We start from the raw sequence: 22,206 nt of genomic DNA on the forward strand, positions 1-22,206 counted from the left end.
AGACTAAGTGGGCCATGGTAATAACCCATACCAGCAATGGAGATCGCCCAACAATTAGCTAGCACTTGTATGGGATGTCACTGACCGAATCATGGATAATCTGGGAGGAAGTGGAAAATATGCTGCATGATGTCATCATTTAACCTTCAGAGACCTTGTTCCTCTCCTGTGATCTGTGTGAAGGAGAAGGATAGTCTATGGCATCTCTCTATTGACTACCTACAAATGAACAAAATCACACAAAAATATGTCTACCCATTGCTGTACGTTGATGACATGCTACACTACTTGTTAGGAGAAAATTGTTTCTCAGTTCTTGACATGCGAACAGGCTAATGGCAAATCGAGAATGACAAGGGTGACAGGCTGTCTGAGGACGACAGTCTTTTTGATTTCAGGGTTATGTCATTTGGACTAACACTCCAGCCACATGTGATGTTCAGCCTTCTTTGACATCTTCAGTTGATGATGTGTCTTTTAAGAATATCAGAGCTGCTTGATAACCATGTTGAATTGTGTCCACACTGTAAGCCTCCAACTGAATCTGAAAATGCATGTCTTCACCGCCCAAAAATCTGAATGACGATGGAGTCCGTCCCAATCCAGAGAAAATATCTTCTCCAGTCCCAACACAGTGTGACAAGAATGCCGAGGCAAAAGTTCACATGATACTTGTAGATATGGATAGGTGCAATTCTAGTACAAATTCAAGAAGGTGCTGAAAATGTGATAGCTTATGTTTCTAGACTACTCATCAAGTATAAAAAGAACTATTCTATATACGAGAATGAGTGTCTCGCATTTTTTTTGGCCATCATCATGTTCCAACCATATTTATTTGACGATTGATTCATCGTTGTAATGGACCACCATTCTCTGTGTTGCATGAGTAGCCTGAAGGATCCATTGCATCAACTGGCAAGACAAACACTGAGGCTTCAGGAGTATGACATCACAAAGGTATACAAAAATAGGTGCAGACACAAAGATGCCAAATGTCTTTCAAGGAATCATCACTGCATTAAATGACATTGCTGCAAATGAAGGAAAATACAACATTGATGAAAACTACAGAAGTCTTGAGGAATGGAGAACCAATGAAAGGCAAATTCAAACTAGTAAACAGGACATTTTATGAGGAACTATGATTCGCTGAGGCAGAAGTGGTTGCTCATCATCCCAGCCCATCTCCAGCCAGCTGTCCTAAAGTTTTTCCGTGATGCTCCAATGTCTGGTCACCTGGAATTCGTGAACTCTCTAGACAGAATCAGATGCAAGTACTCCTAGCTATGTTTGTACCAATCATTAGATGGTATGTGATTCACCATAAGGAATGCCAGCAACAGAAGCCCGTGCGTTTATTTATATAGATAAATCTGAAAAGAATTCAAATTAAATGTAACTGGACTGCAAATACTACATGGTATTGCATCCAAACTTCCTATTTTCCAATAAAAATTGTAGAGTGTAAATATGATAATTGACTGACCATTGTTGATTCATAATAAATCGGCATTTTGAAGAATTTTTATTCACATAGAAAAAATTGTGCTATTATTTATCAGACAGTGCTGCCGTCCATTGACGTAAAGTACCCACTGTATTTACTCGAATCTAAGCCGCACTCGAATCTAAGCCGCACCTGAAAAATGAGACTCGAAATAAAGGAAAAAAAAATTTCCCGAATCTAAGCCGCACCTGAAATCTGAGACTCGAAATTCAAGGGGAGAGAAAAGTTTTAGGCCGCACCTCCAAATCGAAACAAAGTTGGTCCATTCGAATATGAGACACAATTTAGGTATAATGAATGATGATACAGCTACAGTAGTTTGGTTCGAGTCGTAAGCTTAGCAGTTAAGCTTTACCAGGTAGCCATTGCTATGCGTCAGGCGCTCCATCCGTATTTATACGGGTACCCTTCCTTTTTCACGTGCTTCGTCTGGTTTGGATCGATTGCTTATTTTGCTTTGATCTGATAATTGCCGTTTTCTTTGTTATAGGTGTTTACGTCACTCTAAGCTGAAAATGCATTACTGTGCTGTGTCATACATTGTTTGTCGCATTCTGATAGTGCGTGTTTACGCCCTGTCGCCGCTCGCGGCATGGCTTGCTTTTGTGCGCGCTACCGCCGCTTACAATTAAAAAACAAGAGAGAGGAATCGTCTCATTAGCGAAACAATGGCAAGAGACTATTTGTTGTTACTTACACTGCTGCTGTCTTTGATAATGATCAACAAGAACCAAATAATAGACTGCGTATGATAGAACATGTTCTGAACGAGAGTTAGGCGAAAATTTTTCCCCGTTTGAAAATCTTTGCGGCCACTTCTTTAGTACGTCAAATTCTGAAATTAGAGTCGTCTTAGATTTAAAAATCTAGTCAGTTGCCGTGCTTAATTTCTGACTGTATCACTATTAGGCATAAGAATAATATATAAACATGACACGATACGTATATTTTTCCGCGTTTGCTGTTGTCTCTAGTTTCGTAGTTTATTAGGCAGACAGGATTTAAATGAGATAGCAGGAAGCGCGAAAGAATACATGGTAAAATGTTTATATTCGTATTACTCTTATGGTGAAGAGAATACTGCATGTGATTCACATTTCATCAGGTTCCTATTAGCAACCATCTCTTCTCACAGGTAGGAAAAAATTCAGAACTTAAGAGTTGGCCATATTGACAAACATGTCAAACAGTCTTGCCAGTCGGATTTTCGTAGTACATTGAAATTCTTCTACATTCGAAGATGAACAATTCAGAATTTGTACTATTTTGTTGGATAATGTATGAAAATGCAGTGGTCGAAACTCGGGGCGGAGAAAAAAATCTCATCTTCCATCTTTTTTTTCTTTAAATTTATTTACTGACACATTGGTTTTGGCGCCAGTATTTATCTTTGTGCCTACAAAGCATGCCTGTGTAGCGCTACATATATTCGACGGCAGAAGTTCGTTGTGGTGGCACCTACCAATATTTTTCAGAACTTCCGCTTGCTTTGCACTCGATTCTAAGCCACAGGCGGTTTTTTGGATTACAAAAACCGGAAAAAAAGTGCGCCTTAGATTCGAGTAAATACGGTACTCCCCAGCAAAGTATGTAAGCTGTTGTGTGGAATCAAGATCTAACATTTCAGTGAAAATAAATTATCAACTGGTGGAGTTCAATGATTAATGGAAAATCTCATATAAAGATGTGAAACAAATACTAACAAAGAGATAGAGGGGCTGGCCAGTACTTACCTCAGCTCAGTACAGTCGATAGATACACAAAAAACAGAACCGAAAATTTACGTTCCTAGCTTTCGGAACAAATGTTCGTTCATCGGGAGGAGAGAGGGGAAAGAAAGGGAAGAAGGGAAAGTGGATTCAGTTACTCACAACCCAGGTTATGAAGCAACAGGGAAAGGAAAACAAGGAGGGTAGCAAGGATGGAGGCATGGTTGTTAGAGGGAAGCCAAAGATATTCTACTGTAAGTACTGTGCCAGCTTCAAACCAAAGAGGATGCATACAGAAGTAAAGAGGTATATAGTATAAAGATAAACACAACTATGTAGGATGAAAAGATGCGTGAATGGCTAAAGAGGAAAGAGAAAGAGGAGAAGACTGAAGAGTAAATGGGAGTGAGGTTGTTTAACGTAGGTTCAGTCCAGGGGGATGGCGGGATGAAAGGATGTGTTGGAGTGCAAGTTCCCATCTCCGCAGTTCAGAGGGACTGGTGTTGGGTGGGAGAAGCCAAATGGCACGTACGGTGTAGCAGGTTCCTAGGTCCCTAGAATTATGCTGGAGGGCATGCTCCGCTACTGGGTATTGGACATCTCCTGGGCGGACAGTTCGTCTGTGTCCGTTTGTGCGCTCAGCCAGTTTAGTTGTTGTCATACCAATGTAAAAGGCTGTGCAGTGCTGGCATGTCAGCTGATAAATGACGTGTGTAGTTTCACACGTGGCCCTGCCTTGAATTGTGTATGTTTTACCAGTAGCGGGGCTGGAGTAGGTGGTTGTGGGGGGATGCATGGGCCAGGTTTTGCAGCGGGGTCGGTTACAGGGGTAGGAACCGCTGGGTAGAGAAGGTAGTCTGGGAATATTGTAGGGTTTAACAAGGATGTTACGGAGGTTAGGGGGGCGACGAAAGGCAACTCTGGGTGGTGTGGGGAGAATTTTGTCAAGGGATGATCTCATTTCAGGGGTTGACTTGAGAAAGTCATATCCCTGGCGCAGTAATTTGTTGATGTATTCGAGGCCAGGATAATATTGGGTGACAAGGGGGAAGCTTCTGTGTGGTCTGGGGGTAGGAACATTGTTGTTGGATGGGGAGGAATGTATTGCTCGGGAGATCTGTTTGTGGACAAAGTCTGCAGGATAGTTGCGGGAGAGGAAAGCACTGGTCAGGTTATTGGTGAAATTGTTAAGGGATTTGTCACTGGAGCAGATATGTTTGCCACGAATACCTAGGCTGTAGGGAAGGGAGTGTTTGAGTGGAATGAATGGCAGCTATCAAAGTGAAGGTACTGTTGTTTGTTTGTGGGTTTGATATGGACAGAGGTGTGGATGTGAGCTTCAACAAGATGAAGGTCAACATCCAGGAAGGTGGCTTGGGTTTTGGAGAAGGACCAGGTGAAATTCAGATTCGAAAAGGAGTTGAGGTTATGGAGGAAATTAAGGAGTGTTTCTTCACCATGAGTCCAGATCACAAAGATGTCATCTATAAACCTATACCAGGCCAGGGGAAGCAGCTGTTGGGTCTTTAGGAAAGCCGTCTCCATGCAACCTATGAAGAGGTTGGCATAGGACGGAGCCATCCTGGTTCCCATGGCCGTTCCCCTGACTTGTTTGTAGGTCTGGCCTTCAAAAGTGAAGGTATTATGGGTGATGATGAAGTTGGTAAGTGTGATAAGGAACGAGGTTTTTGGAAGATCTTCGGGTGGGCGTTGGGAGAGGTAGTGCTCAAGGGCAGAGAGACCCTGGGTATGTGGGATGTTTGTGTAAAGGGATGTAGCATCTATGGTGACAAGAAAGGTTTCAGGTGGGAGAGGAGTGGGAATGGATTGGAGGTGTTCTAGGAAGTGGTTTGTGTCTCTGATGTAGGATGGGAGTCAGTGGGTGATAGGTTGGAGGTGTTGGTCTACCAGAGCCGAGATACGTTCTGTTGGGGCTTTGAAGCCTGCTACAATGGAACGGCCAGGATGGTTCTCTTTGTGGATTTTGGGTAATAGGTAGAAGGTAGGGGTACGTGGCTCAGGTGGAGGGAGTAAGCCGTTGTGAGGCCTTGTGAGGGACCTTGGATTTTTAGGATTCTCTGCAGCTCGGCCTGGATGGATGGAGGGAATGGGATCCTGGGTAACAGCTTTGTAGGTTGAGGTCTCGGAGAGTTGACGCAGTCCTTCTGCCACATACTCCACACGGTCAAGTACCACAGCTGTGGAGCCCTTATCCGTTGGGAGGATGACAATAGCGCGGTCTGTTTTCAGCTCCTTAATGGCACGGGATTCAGCTGGGGTGATGTTGGGGGTTGTCGGGATGTTCTTCAAGAAGGACTGGGAGGCAACACTGGATGTGAGGATCTCTTGAAATGTCTGCAAGGGATGGTTTTGGGGGGGGGGGGGGGGGGGAGGATCCCTTTGAGAAGGCGGTCGGAACTGTTCTAGACAGGGTTCAACACAGGATCTAGTATTTGGGGGCTGTGTTTGGGTAGTGAAGTGATATTTCCAGTTGAGGTTCCGGGTGAATGAGAAGAGATCTTTAACCAGGGCAGTGTGGTTGAATTTAGGCGTGGGGCTAATGGTTAAGCCTTTTGATAGAACAGATGTCTCTGGAGGAGAGAGGGATCTGGATGAGAGGTTTAGAACTGAATTGGGACTGGTGATATGTGGCATTTGACTGTGGTTATAGTTGGGATTTGGTCTGTGTGGGGTATGTGCTGGGATGGGGAGATTGAGTAGGGCGGCTAGGCTAGGTTTGTTGGCTATGAGGGGGGGTTGTTGAAGTTCTGTTGTGGTTGGTGTTTGTGAGGGATAGGGGCCCCACTTCTTAGGTGTTGCACTAGCACTGTGGATAGTTTTTTCAGGTGGTGTGTGGCATGGAACTCAAGTTTGCAGCTGGCTTCTAGGATGATGTTCCTGAGTGTGTTCTCCAAGCAAGGGTTTGAGAGGTGGAGGACTTTGAAGAGAGATAGGAGCTGTTGGGAGTGGTGGTTACATGAAGTAGGGTTTTTTTTTGTGTATCTATCGGCTGTACTGAGCTGAGGTAAGTACTGGCCAGCCCCTCTATCTCTTTGTTAGTATTAGTTTCATATCTTTATATGAGATTTTCCATTAATCATTTAGATCACCTAAATGGTCAACATCCTTCATTGTTTTGTCCCTTTTGTTAGCTATCACTTACATCTGTCATCTAAACACTTTCTCTTCTTCAGTGTTTTATATATACATAAATAAATATTTTCGTCACCAACTGTGATAGTTTCATTTTCCTCTTATTATCTTGTTCCGTTTATAGTTCACTTCTGTTTTCTTATTTATTGATTTATTTATTTAACATTCCATAGTTTTAACGTTCGTTACTCGCTGTTTTCCAGCCAACAATCACTGCCAACAATCTCTTCCACACCTACGAGTATCATCCATTTCCGTCGATTTCGTGTTGCTGGCGATATTTTTGTGCCATTGGCTATCTTTCTCTGTCACAGTAGAAATTTTTTGGGACACTTCTGCGGCACGCGCGATCTTTTTTTGCGGCACGCGCGATCTTTTTTTGCGGCACGCGCGATCTTTTTTTGCGGCACGCGCGATCTTTTTTTGCGGCACGCGCGATCTTTTTTGCGGCACGCGCTATCTTTTTTGCGGCACGCGCTATCTTTTTTGCGACACGCGCGATCTTTTTTGCGACACGCGCGATCTTTTTTTCGCCACTCACTATCTCTGTTCTTGAGCAACGTGTGTTCTTTTCCCCTGATCTGGACATACTTGCTTGGTCTGGTCAACTTTTTCCGTATTTTTCTTATTTAGTGGTCTTCCTTTGGTACTGAACATTACCAACACAATTTCTTTCTTTCTCGTCTTTCCCTCCGTGTTTTATTCCTTCTTATGATTACTATTTTAACTTTAGTTATTTAATTTCCCTACCCACCAGTTACCCACTATGTACCCTAATCCTATACCACATTATTTACATTCAATCCGGAAACATGCATTCACCGTAGCCAAACTGCAATCCCACATACTTTTCCTCCGGTCCTGCTTAACCTTTGGAATTACCCCTAAAGGACTTACCTTAAAAGTTCCCATCTCTGGGTGCAATTCCTCCTTGCACCAGTCTCTCCTGGACTTCCAGAACCTTCAAATCCTTAGCCCTTACCCAACTTGTCCTGAATCTCTACCCTACTTCATGTAACCACCACTCCCAACAGCTCCTGTCTCTCTTCAAAGTCCTCCACCTCTCAAACCCTTGCTTGGAGAACACACTCAGGAACATCATCCTAGAAGCCAGCTGCAAACTTGAGTTCCATGCCACACACCACCTGAAAAAACTATCCACAGTGCTAGTGCAACACCTAAGAAGTGGGGTCCCTCTCCCTATCCCTCACAAACACCAACCACAACAGAACCTTCAACAAACCCCCCTCATAGCCAACAAACCTAGCCTAGCCACCCTACTCAATCTCCCCATCCCAGCACATACCCCACACAGACCAAATCTCAACTATAACCACAGTCAAATGCCACGTATCCCCATTCCCAATTCAGTTCTAAACCTCTCATCCAGATCCCTCTCTCCTCCAGAGACATCTGTTCTATCAAAAGGCTTAACCTTTAGCCCCACGCCTAAATTCAACCACACTGCCCTGGTTAAAGATCTCCACTCATTCACCTGGAACCTCAACTGGAAATATCACTTCACTACCCAAACACAGCCCCCAAATACTAGACCCAGTGTTGAATCCTGTCTAGAACAGTTCTGACCGCCTTCTCAAAGGGATCCTCCTCCCCTCCCCCAAAACCATCCCTTGCAGACATTTCAAGAGATCCTCACATCCAGTGTTGCCTCCCAGTCCTTCTTGAAGAACATCCCGACAACCCCCAACATCACCCCAGCTGAATCTCGTGCCATTAAGGAGCTGAAAACAGACCGCGCTATTGTCATCCTCCCAACGGATAAGGGCTCCACAGCTGTGGTACTTGACCGTGTGGAGTATGTGGCAGAAGGACTGCGTCAACTCTCCGAGACCTCAACCTACAAAGCTGTTACCCAGGATCCCATTCCCTCCATCCAGACTGAGCTGCAGAAAATCCTAAAAATCCAAGGTCCCCCACAAGGCCTCACAACGGCTTCCATAGACTTACTCACTCCACCTGAGCCACGTACCCCTACCTTCTACCTGTTATACAAAATCCACAAAGAGAACCATCCTGGCTGTCCCATTGTAGCAGGCTTCAAAGCCCCAACAGAACGTATCCCAGCTCTGGTAGACCAACACCTCCAACCTACAACCCACAGACTCCCGTCCTACATCAAAGACACAAACCACTTCCTAGAACGACTCAAATCCATTCCCACTCGCTCTCCCAGCTGAAACCTTTCTTGTCACCATAGATGCTACATCCCTTTACACAAACATCCCACATACCCATGGTCTCTCTGCCCTTGAGCACTACCTCTCCCAACGCCCACCCAAAGATCTTCCAAAAACCTCGTTCCTTATCACACTTACCAACTTCATCATCACCCACAATTACTTCACTTTTGAAGGCCAGACCTACAAACAAGTCAGGGGAACGGCCATGGGAACCAGGATGGCTCCGTCCTATGCCAACCTCTTCATAGGTTGCATGGAGACGGCTTTCCTAAAGACCCAACAGCTGCTTCCCCTGGCCTGGTATAGGTTTATAGATGACATCTTTGTGGTCTGGACTCATGGTGAAGAAACACTCCTTAATTTCCTCCATAACCTCAACTCCTTTTCGAATCTGAATTTCACCTGGTTCTTCTCCAAAACCCAAGCCACCTTCCTGGATTTTGACCTTCATCTTGTTGAAGCTCACATCCACACCTCTGTCCATATCAAACCCACAAACAAACAACAGTACCTTCACTTTGATAGCTGCCATCCATTCCACTCAAACACTCCCTTCCCTACAGCCTAGGTATTCGTGGCAAACGTATCTGCTCCAGTGACGAATCCCTTAACAATTACGCCAAATACCTGACCAGTGCTTTCCTCTCCCGCAACTATCCTGCAGACTTTGTCCACAAACAGATCTCCCAAGCAATAATTCTAGAGACCTAGGAACCTGCTACACCGTATGTGCCATTTGGCTTCTCCCACCCAACACCAGTCCCTCTGAACTGCGGAGATGGGAACTTGCACTCAAACACATCCTTTCATCCTGCCATCCCCCTGGACTGAACCTACGTTAAAACAACCTCACTCCCATTTACTCTTCAGTCTTCTCCTTTTTCTCTTTCCTCTTTAGCCATTCACGCATCTTTTCATCCTACATAGTTGTGTTTATCTTTATACTATATACCTCTTTACTTCTGTATGCATCCTCTTTGGTTTGAAGCTGGCACAGTACTTACAGTAGAATATCTTTGGCTTCCCTCTGACAACCATGCCTCCATCCTTGCTACCCTCCTTGTTTTCCTTTCCCTGTTGCTTCATAACCTGGGTTGTGAGTAACTGAATCCACTTTCCCTTCTTACCTTTCTTTCCCCCCTCTCCTCCCTGATGAAGAAACATTTATTCCGAAAGCTAGGAACGTAAATTTTCGGTTCTGTTTTTTGTGTATCTATCGGCTGTACTGAGCTGAGGTAACAACTGGTGGAGTTGACAAACTTGGTGTGAAAGTGTGGTTCAGTAAAGTTTCCTGCTACCGAAGTCTGTTTAAAAAAGGAGGTTCCAGAAGAAACATGGCAAGAATGTATCATAAGTTCTTGTAAGGACATATGCGGAACACCAAGGCAGTTTAATCTATCACAAACAAAATTACATCACATAGCACATAAGACACTGCCTTTATGTGTATACAACTGAAGACATTTAAGAACTAGATCCTCTTGACAGGAAGACCCTCCTGAATACAATTGTTTCCTCCACTTGCAGCTGTGTGTTTTACGACCCACCTTCTAATTTCTTATGATGGGTCTGTATTTGGCCTCTTGGCTGCTGTGACTGGGTTCAGGACCTGAGGTGGCATGTGATACGTCACCTTAGCCCCCATCTCCACCCACACTGTTGCCTGTGCCCCGCCACGTGGAGGTGGGCCATTTTGTTATCTATTTTGTTTTGTTCTTTTCTGTTAATGATGCAGCATGTTTGGAAAACTTTTGGAATTAACAAAATTTCACAGTTAAATAGGTAAGATAGAAATATAAATGTACTTAAATGGAGTTAATGATTTGGAAAAAGGAAAAGTTGAATGTATGGCAGAGAAAAAAAAGGAGAGAGAGAGAGAGAGAGAGAGAGAGAGAGAGAGAGAGAGAGAGAGTAGAGTGTCACTTCAGAGTTGCGAGTGGTGGTGAGAGTTTTGGGATTTGACTTCAAGACACTGACCGCCATTCACAATTTTTAATTGCTATACACTGTTTTAATACCTGGTGCAGATTATTAACTATTTACATTGCCATTTGTTTGAATTGCGTTACACATTACGTTGAACACTTTACATTTAACTCTACTCTGTGTACTCCTTGTTGTCGATGCATTTCGGCTAGCCTTCTGTACTGTCTTGTACTTCAATATTCTGCATAGATAGAATATGATACATCGTTTGTTTGTGAGTTAAGTTCTGACCATTGCTGTTCATATCGTATCAGTGTGTTTATAGATGGGTTCCCGGGTTCGATTCCCGCCGGGGTCAGGGATTTTCTCTGCCTCGTGATGCCCTTAGGTTAGTTAGGTTTAAGTAGTTCTAAGTTCTAGGAGACTGATGACCATAGATGTTAAGTCCCATAGTGCTCAGAGCCATTTGAACCATTTTTTGTGTATAGATTATTGCTCTGTGTTGTTTCGGTCAATGTGCAGTGTGTGTTATGTTTGTGAGCTGTCTGCAGAAGATGACTATGGTTCTAGGGAACCTTCTTCCCCACATGTGCATGTGGATGTCTGTTGCAGACACACTGATCAAGTGAGGAATTGTATCTTACCGCTGCTGGGATCGCTGTGTTTTAGTTTAGTCTTTCCCTGAGGTCAGGGAAGAAGGTGCACAGTCTCTTACCTTTAAACCTTTGTAGCTGTAGTCCCATTGACCTTGGCAGGTATCCAAATGCCAAGTTTTTAGCTGATGTCTTGTTTGTATGGGTACTCTGTTGCTCTCTTGAACCTGGTCTGGTCTCCCCATCTTAAGCAAGTACATCGCTGCCCTGTGTCTTACCATGAGGTGTATCGGGAAAACTCCATTTACCCCATGCAGTGCTTCCTCTGAGGATTAGTTGAAGGCCCCCTGACAGTCTTAATAAGACACTTCTTGGATAACCATGCATGTTAGCACACCACTTTCAGGCAAAAAAGTGCCCACCCAGGATTGAACCTGTCTGATGGATTAACAGTGAGGGCCAGTGTGCCAGCCAGCCTGGATGAGGATTTTAGGCAGTTTCCCATATCTGACTAGGTGAATACTGGGCTAGTACCCACAACCCATCTCAATTGCAGTTGGGGTACACGCCAACTCTGTGTAGATTTGGAATAAAGGCGAAAGAAGAAGAAGAAGAAGAAGAAGAAGATATTGTTGAGAGGAATCCCATTGTTGGTATGCTGCATCATACTCAAAAAATTTCAGACTTCTGTGGAAACATTTTGTTTTCTGCAGAAGACCCTTAGTATCTATCGGAATCGTATCCTAATTTGGGATACACAATGTACATACATAGTCTTAAAATATTCATGATAGCACAAAACAATATGTCTAATGTGGGCTAGTCAAATAAAGACATTTGTCCATTCCCTTGTTGAAAGGGACCGATGACCGTAGCAGTCTGGTCCCTTCAATCCCCACAAACCAACCAACCAACCTTGTTGAAAACTAGTTACTGCTGTAGTGTATATTTAGTGTATTGGAGCAATTTGTATACCACCAGACATTGGATCTTCAACCTGTCAGACGCACTCATTGGTATTTTACTCTTCACAACAAGATCTGTTCAAAAGTTCTTAAATGACAAATATTGAGTTCCTGGCTTAAATGTGATGGACTCATTCGGTGGTGATAGCCATTAACCTCGAAGACCTACTAACCTCTGCATCTGCCCTCCCTCCCTCCCTCCCTCCCCCCCCCCCCTTTTCAATCTGGTTGGTGCATGAAACAATGTGGAAATGTTGAAAATGGAAGAAATGTATTCTATGAGAATACTTGTTAGGCTCTTGCTCTCTATGTCAGTAAAGATATTTCAGGAAATTAAGTGCAGATGTGATGTTGTTCATAGCAGAATTGATCCACATATAGCAGTGCATTTATTGGTGGAAACTAGATTATTGGAAGAAAAGGGAAAATGAATATTTCTATGGATGTTACACACAAACACATTTGCACAGGTAGAGGACAGTAAAGGCAACAGTATTTGACTCAATGGAAAAGTTATTTGTGTTTTAATGTATGATACCAGATTAGTAAATATTTTAAAGATGCCAGATGATGTATATTTGTGCAGTTCATGCAGTTAAGTGAATTTCTGTAAGGGTGGATGTAGAAAGCTGAAGAAATCTGTTGAGGAGTTTTTCAATACAATGTGTCAACAAAGTTTCAGTGTTGATCCTCATGGTCTTAGGAATGTCCACATTCTTGGCACCCTGATTTTTCAATGACAATGATATAAATTTTTATGATTGATCCATTTCTTGATACAATCATTCGCTGCTGCAGCCCAGATTAGACTAATGTTGTTTTCAATATGTCAGCTAGCTAATGCTGAAAATTGGGACAAGTAGGATTGCTGCTAGGAAAGCAGCCTCCCACCACTTGTGTAGCAAACAGCTCAAGTAGATGAATGAACTGTGCGAGGTTGTGCGTAGTGATCAGTGTAGATTCTGTCATGCCATCAGTGATGGTCCTTAATGCTAACTAAGATAGCAGCGGTTACCAGACTGTATCAGGCAGCATATACAGCCATCATGGTGTGGCATTCCGCTGTCCGTCATACAGTGTCAGGTAGATGTACTCTTCCAATATAGCAATACCCACACACACTCCTCGAGTTAACTGAGGAGCGCCAAATGTTCAGGTACTCCCTGACCAGAATTATTTCATGACTCGTCTCCTGTAGTGCACATGTGAGCTATGGTAGATTGCATCTCACCTGATCTGCATTACCAACTATATCCCTTGACCAGTTGCGGCAACATACAGAAGTTACATAGAGTACTAACTCTGAACCTCTTCACCTCCTGCATGTCATGTACCACACTTGGGACTGGTGATTTTTCTCTGCATACAGAACACAAGTAACAGCAAAGATACATGCACCAATACTTTGCTAACCCTCCACAAGGTATCATTACCTACTGCAACAAGTTTCATCACTCTGTGTCATCAATTACACATAATAGAAATATTAGATGGATAAACATATTTTCCTACTAGTGGGACTGAAGAGGTGAGGATGGAATCCTGTATCTCTATGAGTGCCTTTCTGCATGATAGCAGGACAGTGTTGTAAATGCTGAGAGCTGTGTGTAGGAGAGCTTTAGTCTCAAACAATCTGTCCATAGATATACAGCTACGTACTGACAGTCATACATCTCAATAAAACTTCACTCTTAGGAGGCCATTACTTAAGAGTGCTCAGTTTTAACTTGGCACAAGTGTACATTCTTGGAGGGCTTTTAATGCATACTGTTTAATTTTGATCCATCTCTCTCTCTCTCTCTCTCTCTCTCTCTCTCTCTCTCTCTCTCTCTCTCTCCCCCCCCCCTCTCTCCCCCTCTCCCCCCTCCCTCCCTCCCTCCCTCCCTCACCCCATACAAAATTTGAAAGATTACTGTGTAATGCAATGTTTGCTGAAATATTTTATTCACTTGATTAAAACTGATAATAGAGTCATTATATTTGTAAGATTTCTTTTTTATCCCTCCAACAGATAAAGTTATAATTTTTTACTGTGGAGATAATTGGATAGATCATATTTTAGTAATTTAACTTAATATATCTGTTGAGCAGTATGAGGATATGTATGACCAAGCATTTGTTTCATTGTGAAATTATTCACATTCATTATATCTTAAATTTCAGGAAGAATTTTCTACCTATGATGCTAATGAACCTTTCATCCAAAACTTAATAATGAATTTAGATGGCTTCTTAAAGTCTTTTAAATCCAGCCTTACCCAAAATAACTATGATGTTCTCGTTAGCATTCTAACAACTGAAGTGACTTCTCACTTAGAAAAAGTTGTGCTGAAATCAACATTCAACAGGGTATGTATATTGGACTTACAAACTGTTCTCTATTAAATTTTACTTTCATGGAAGTTATGATAATGTACATGGATTGAGACATGTAACAAACTGTATTAACCAGTCTTTTGGGGGTTGACAGAAGTACATGAGAGATGAACAAATAAACTGGAAATACATAAAAAAACTATGGTGCAATGTATAAAGTATGGGTGGGGGGGGGGGGGGGGGGGGGGGACACCGTATTCACCAAAGAAAGCAATCTCTTGGATGTGTCAGCCTAGTTCTTCTGAAAGAGAATTCAGTTTATCTAAAAAATTTGGTGCTGGTTTCCTGCATAGCTTCCATTACCTGTGGCCAGGAAATTATAACTTGTATGTTCAAATATGTAGTTTGACTCTCAAAATGTTGTAGATTTATTGAACTTTCTGCTTTCAATACACTTATCTTTGTATTGCTGGTATTAAATCTGAATACACAAACAAAACTGTGATTAAATAGTGTTTATTGCAGAAAAAAATTGTGAAGGAATTCTTGTATTCAAATACATATGCAAACATGTGATCATTCTGTTTAAATTTCTTTTACAGCTTTTTACATCACAAAGAAGCACATGAAAAACAAGATAATACAAAATTTAGCGTTCATAGTGGAATACAGTGATACAATTTGAAACATGGAGAGATACACAGTTCAACTTTACATTCACAGGATTCACATACATAGGTTCATTTCCTGATGTACCTGCAGGAGAATCATTCATAACAATGTGATCTGTGAAAATAATTCAAGAAACGTATACAGCAACCATCTATACAGCAAATCTAGAATTACTACTATTTACAGATGACGTGTAATCTGAATAATCATCAAATACTATGATTTTATCATCTGTAGAATCTACAAGGACTTTGTAAATTAATTGTTCCAAACATTTCTTCTATTCACTGCACTTTGTGAACACAAAATCAACATGAAACGCACAAAACAAAGAGAGCTCTGAAATCAAGCAAAAGACAATAAAAAAGGTTTCAAAATGACAAATTTTTCAAGTGATGCTGCTACAGCCATTCAGTGGTCACAATGGAAACTATAAAGTATGCAAGCCTCACAGGCATATTCAGGAGTCGTAAATATATGTTCAACACCGCGTAAGATCATCATAACTGGCGTGACATAATATTAATTCCGCTGCATATCCTAGTTTCCTGCAGTCACTGTAATATTACGTTGACCACACCCTAAATGTTAAGACAGAAAAATCAAAACCATGTATCTCAATATTTACGAGTTGCATTACCAGGGTTGCCATAAGTTTCCCAAAGTGAAATTCCCTGATATTTCCCTGATTTCCAGACAAGTTTTAGCATCTTTCCCTCACAAATTCTGAGATATCAAGGGTAAGTTAAGACGATTTTTGACAATCTGTCTTTGCAACTATGGTACAAGAAACAATAGTGCAAATAAGGAAATATCTAAAGAAAAATCTTGCAAGCAGATGGCATTTTCTGATTTGAGCAAAAATCTTAAGTACTAACATCAACATCTTTTGTAACAAACTGTCTTTAGATGGAGAAAGCAAGCCAAATGTGTTCATTAAGACCACTGATGTTATTTTATTTCAATAAAACGAAATACATTTGGTGACAGAAATACGCATTTCCTTGGAGACACAAGACCGATTTAAATTATCTTTGCCGATTTCAGAAATAAGCTCAGAAAAAAGTACGCCTCTTGAAAGAAGTGTATAAAGTGGGGTAGAAGTGTGTAAACGAACACTGTCTGCCCAAAAAATATTGGTTCTACTATGTTCGTTATTGTCGGTTATTACCCACTGTGTTATATCTATTATTTTAAAGGTATGTGTGATTTTTCCTTCGTGAAATATATGAGTACATAGCATACAAACTGTCAGTGACTGGCAATTTTCTTCTTCTTATAATCCATACTTTCTAACACACAAACTACATTTGAAGTGCCAAAATGTACTAGAACAAATAAACTGTCTATAAAACAACATGTTGTACAGCATGCTTGCGGTGAGACAGTCTCAATTCCTGAAATCCATCGTCCATGGTCTCTGGCCTGCTGAGGAGCACCGCAGTCCTGGGTCCATAGATAAACCATGAAAATCCATTGCAATACACCAGACACAAACAGACCCGACCTGCGGGCAAATCGGTGAGACTAGATCCAACGGGCAGGGTGTGCACATTAGTGGGAACCAAATGGCTTCAGATCAGCAGGCCCAGTCCATTATAGATACCTGCAGAAATGGCCTCCAGTTTTCGCCCATGGAAATACTCATGTGGCCAGCTACTCAAGAGCCACAAACAGCATGTTGATGAAATGAGGCCGTAGTGATCAATCCATGCAATAGATAATGTGTTCAAATACTGTGAGAATGAATAATAATGAGGATAGGTGGCAACTCACCATAAAGATGGTTGCTGAGCTGCAGACAGGCATGTAGAAAAGACAATCACACTCACAACTAAATTTTCAGCCACAGCTTTTGTCAGAAAACGGGAGCACACACATATTTACACAATCATTCAGACACAACTCGTGCACACCTGACTGCCGTCTCCAGCCACTGCATCTACAGTTTCTGAGAATGAGATCCAGGCAAACCACTCCTCATGCCTCCTTGCCTGTCATCAGCAGCTGCCAGACTAGTCACAAGAAGTTGTGGCATCACTGACTGCATGCTGAGGGGAGTGGTAGGAAGGGGAGAAGCAGTAGGAATGAGGGAGCAGGGACGCAGCCCATGTTCTCAGATGCACCCAGCGAGTAACAAGGCATCACACCTCAGTAAACAAACCATTTCATCTATTAAGACAAAAATGAGGTTTTTTCAGTGTTTTTTTTTTCAAATTTCCCTGGTATTTCCCTGATTTCCCTGACGTGTTTGAAATTCCCTGATTTTCAGAACCTGTGGCGACCCTGATTACACTGATTGCATCGGTGTTTTTGATATTTCTTTCCCTGAAAATTTTCAACCTTTTACAAGTGTTCTTTGATATTGGACATGTAGACAAGATTGATTGCAGGAAAACTGGTTACACTGATTTCAGCCAAATACAAGCACTTGAGAAATATTTACCCAAATGAGTTTAAAAATCATAATTTGCAATTGCATCATGCATTGCACTTAATGTAATTTTCACAGATCACCAAGGTGACAAAAGTCAGGGGATATTCCTAATATTGTGTTGGACCTCCATTTCCCTGGTGTAGTACAGCAACTTGACATTGCATGGACTAAACAACAAGTAATTGAAAATCCCCTCTAGAAAATATTGGTCCATGTTGTCTCTTTGGCCATCCATAATTGCGAAAATGTTGCCGGAGCAGGATTTTGTGCACAGACTGACCTCTCGATTATGTCCCATAAATGTTCTACGGGATTCAAGTCTGGTGATGTTGGTGGCCAAATCACTTGCTAAAATTGTCCAGAATGTTCTTCAAACCAATCACAAACAATTGTGACACAATGACATGGTGCATTGTCAGCCATAAAAATCCCATCATTGTTTGGAAACATGAAATCCATGAATGGCTTCAGATGGTCTCCAAGTAGCCAAACACAACCATTTTCAATCAATGATCAGTTCAGTTTGACCAGAGGATCCATTCCATTCCATGCAAACACTGCTCTCACCATTATGGAACTGCCACCAGCCTGCACAGTGCCTTGTTGACAACTTGGGTCTGTGGCTTTGTGAGGTCTGTGCCACATTCAAACCCTACCATCTACTCTTACCAATTGAGATCAGGACTCATCCTAGGAGTTCATGGATTTCCAGTCATCTAGGATCCAACCGATACAGTCATCAGCCCAGGAGAGGCACTGAAGGGGATGTGCTGTTAGCAAAGGCTCTCAAATTGGTCATCTTCCGCCATAGGCCATTAACACTAAATTTTGCTGCACTGTCCTAATGGATACATTCATCATACATCGTACATAGATTTCTGCAATTATTTCACACAATGTTACTTGCTCCTGATTTACAGAGAATGTAGGATAAATTTTGAGGCTGCTGTTGCCTTGTATGCTGAGCGTTTTCCAGAGAAAGCTCGTTCTGATTTGTTCTTTTACACAGTTATGAACACTTTTATGTCTGATGGTGGTGTACAGCCCAGCAAAAAGAAATGAAGCAAACATGTTACTGGAGAAGCTAATGGAAATAGCTATACAGGCAGCAGTGCACCACAACCCAGAGATAAGCAACTGGCGATTACACTGCGATTCCGTTATGTCCGTATTGTCACAATGCTGCATTGTCATAAGTATCATTCATACCACATGTCACTCCATCAAGAACATCACGGCACTCATTTCCATATCCAGATAGTGTTTTGTGAATGGGCACATCAATAAATGTAAATAACTTCCTGTTCTTTGCTGGGGTACTGTTTGTTTATTTTTTGAACAGAGTTAGGTATAGTTGTTTTGTGGGAAAATGCTATTTCAGAAAAATGCTTAAATGTGCCATAAATGTATCCTTTTTATCATTCCAGTTTTCCACCTTTAGGAGAAAACAGAAATATTCCACATTTTCAGTATTCAGATTCCTTAAGTGTGTCTTATTCTATGGAAATTTGAGTCTTCTGCAGTATTCATTGTAAGAATTTAAGCACAATGATCAATAATATCTGTGTGCCACTTATGTGTTATAGGCATATTTATAGGCATATCTTCATGTAGTTGTCAAACCCTGCTCAGTGATAGATTCAGAAGTTGCTGTTTTCCAATATGGTTAGTTACAGATGGGCTTACATTGAATGACTGTAGTAAATTTATAATTTCATCTTTTAAATTTATTGGATTTTGAGAAATCAGTATTGAAATTCCAACATATGTTTCTATTTTACTTGTGAGAATTAATTTCGTCCGGAAGTTCCTCCATGTGGTAACAAAACATTTTCTTTCTCCATCTGGTTACCTGGACATGCAAACAATAATTGTATTTTACCTTGGTAATTCTCCTGTCAAAAGTTATATATTTTTTTAATTGTACAAATTATTATATTTGGTTATAATGTTGAATTCAGTATTTTCTCTAACATGCACACAGCTAACCCCATGACTACATTTTCCTACAAGAAGGTTGAAAATTTTAGCTAGGGAGGTGTGTCATCTCTAATGTATCTTGATTAAGCCATCGTTTCGTAAAACATAAGACAGAAATATCATTCAGATCACTTAACATTACTTCTGTGTCATTACGTTTATTGGACAGTGACTGAACATTCTTATGGAGCTACTTAAAATTATGTAAACAGAATATACTATTTCTTGCTTGACCACTTACCCCACTTTTAGCACTAATTCCTTCAGTGGAAAAAAATCATTATTTCCAGGGGTAGGATTCTTGGTGTTGGAATTTTGGTGCGTTGGTTCACCGGCTGTTAGGATTCTGCCTTTCCCTTGTTGAGATGTCTCCAATTTCCATTCTATTACTGTCAGTTTTTACCCCTCTGTCCAGTAATGACTGCCTTGTTACTGTATTTCTTGGTTTTAAATTCAGCGCAGTGGCGGTCTGTTACTGTTTCTTCCTTTTTGCTTGTTTCGGGGCGCATACGGGTACATAATTGTCTCTATGTTCTTTTTGGTACTTTCATTTTGAGATAACCACTTTTTACATTTTTTACCTGTTATTTCACTTCAGGACAGTCTTTTTTACCTGTTGGTCTATTTCTGTATGCTTTATTACTGTAAGTGGTTTTTCTGTTTTCATTGTATTTATAAAAGGGGCATTCCTGTGGGTAAATGTTACTCTTTCCTCATCTGTTGAAGGGTAGACCATGAGCTGTATATTCATTTCTTTCTAGTCATTCAATTTTAAAATTCACAGATGTTTCTTCCTCCACACATATGTATCAGTATTGATTTTTTGCTATCACAAAGTGATTTACAGAGCTGACTTTTCTGTTCAGGCTTTGGGTGTCATTTTGTCTAAGGGGTCCTGGATTTAAGTTACGTTCATTTTGTGTGTTCATTTCAGTGTGTATTACAGAGAATCCATAATGTTCCTCTGAAATTCTTTCAGAGGTTCTTGAATGTCGTTTGAGGCAACAAAAAAGATTAATGAATCACTCAGTGAGAAGTTCTCAGTTAATTTTTTCACATATTTAACAGCTACCTTCATTGGTGCACCAGGTTTTATAATACTTTGTAGAATGAGCTGATTGCCTAATTTGTCCTGCAGTAATTTCCCACAATTTCTTCCTTGACTACCACTTATGATAAGAATTATGTCTCATTGATTGTTGTCAGTGCACTACTCTTTTGTTTTCCAGTAGTCCGAATGATTTAGTTCAGAATCATCACATAAATTATTTTGCACTTCAAATTTATTGTGCACTGCAATTTGTTTGCCAGTACCTTTAATAGTAGTTAATTTGGGCCTAACACATCACTTACATAATAATTCAAATTTTCCAGTACAGCTTGTTCACGGTGACTTACCTGTGTTTGAAACTCTTATTTTAGGCAACGTGACACTGTTTTCTTCTTGCAGTACATTTATAACTTCATCCTTGTGTATCCAGTTTTCAGAAAAGGATTATGTTTCTGGCGGAATTTTCAGCATATTTTGCTTCATTGGTGATTAACATTTTTCTGCTTGAAGTTTATTTATATCCATTTTTAACTTGCTGGTAATAAGATGTAGATGTGATACATGCACATTTAGTTTCAAGATACCAACCCTACAATTTGCACACACTTCATTTTTACTGGAAATATTCAAATTTTTTTCAAGAACATGCACAAAATGTTTTACGCTGGCCGCTGTCATGAGTTACAGTTCCAGAGTATGTAAGACTAATCTGCTAAGATGTTATTAATATATTCATTCAGAAAGTTTAGCTTGATCATTTAAGCAGGCATTGCTAACTATTTTTAATTAATTACTCAGGTGTCATCAATTGTGGGCAAAATGAACAGCCCCATTTTAATTCCACAATTGCATCCTGCATGGCTATAAATTAGGCTATAAATTATGTGAAACAGTTTTGCATAGTGAAATATGTCTTTTTTTGCTTTATTCTTATTGAATATAAACCTTCAGCTCTTAACTCTTTGATTGTTGCAGATGTGATTTCTACATATTATGTTGAGTGCTAAATCATTAGCAGCAAGTCCAGATACCTGTGCTGAATACATTGTGTTCAGCCACTACCAAGTGCTGAGGTGTCCAAGCAGCCTGCCTCATTGTCCTGAATATTTGTGAATCACTAGCTGTTACTTTAGCAAGCAGTACTTATCAGACCATTCACAGCAATTCATATGGCTTCCTTCGCATAGTGGCTGTTTTTTCACTGTCTAGCAATTGTGATGGATGCAAGTCTATGGATGACATAACTAATATAGAGTCCCCAATCTTTCCTCTGTCACTTTCTCTTAGAACCTTTCATCAGGCTGCATACTATATTGTAGGCGTGTTCAACAAACACACATACCACACACACCTGTGCCCCTACATAGTGCCAGCTGGTTGCACAGTGCCTGTGTGGTGTACCCAGCTTTGTACACCCATCCAGGATGGGGGGCAGGGCAGGGGGGGGGGGGGGTGCATGCTCTAGCTCTAGCTCAAGGAAGAATTTATTCCTAAAGCTTTTGACAAATGAATGCTTTTGCTATTTGCTGAGGGGTCCCCCTTACCCCTAAATTAATTAAATTAATTTTTGTGCGAGACATAGGAAAAATGAACTGTTTACTTCATGGTAGCATCTGTTAAAATGAATCTTAATCACAAGGTACATTAAAACTCTTATCAATATTTCTACTGAGACATGAGTTACATGAATGTT

At 41.1% G+C, this 22,206-nt stretch overlaps 1 protein-coding gene across 3 annotated transcripts in view; it reads left to right on the forward strand.

Annotated features, from left to right (window-relative positions):
- Positions 1–22,206, forward strand: part of LOC124589549 (conserved oligomeric Golgi complex subunit 4) — a 110,768-nt gene that overhangs the window by 83,156 nt on the left and 5,406 nt on the right. For all 3 annotated transcript variants that reach the window (XM_047131563.1, XM_047131562.1, XM_047131561.1), the window contains one exon: positions 14,221–14,406. In XM_047131563.1, coding sequence (XP_046987519.1) covers positions 14,221–14,406 — 186 coding nt within the window. The remainder of the gene's footprint in view (positions 1–14,220; positions 14,407–22,206) is intronic.

This window comes from Schistocerca americana, chromosome 2, assembly GCF_021461395.2.
Source record: "Schistocerca americana isolate TAMUIC-IGC-003095 chromosome 2, iqSchAmer2.1, whole genome shotgun sequence".
NCBI classification, from domain to species: Eukaryota; Metazoa; Arthropoda; class Insecta; order Orthoptera; family Acrididae; genus Schistocerca; species Schistocerca americana.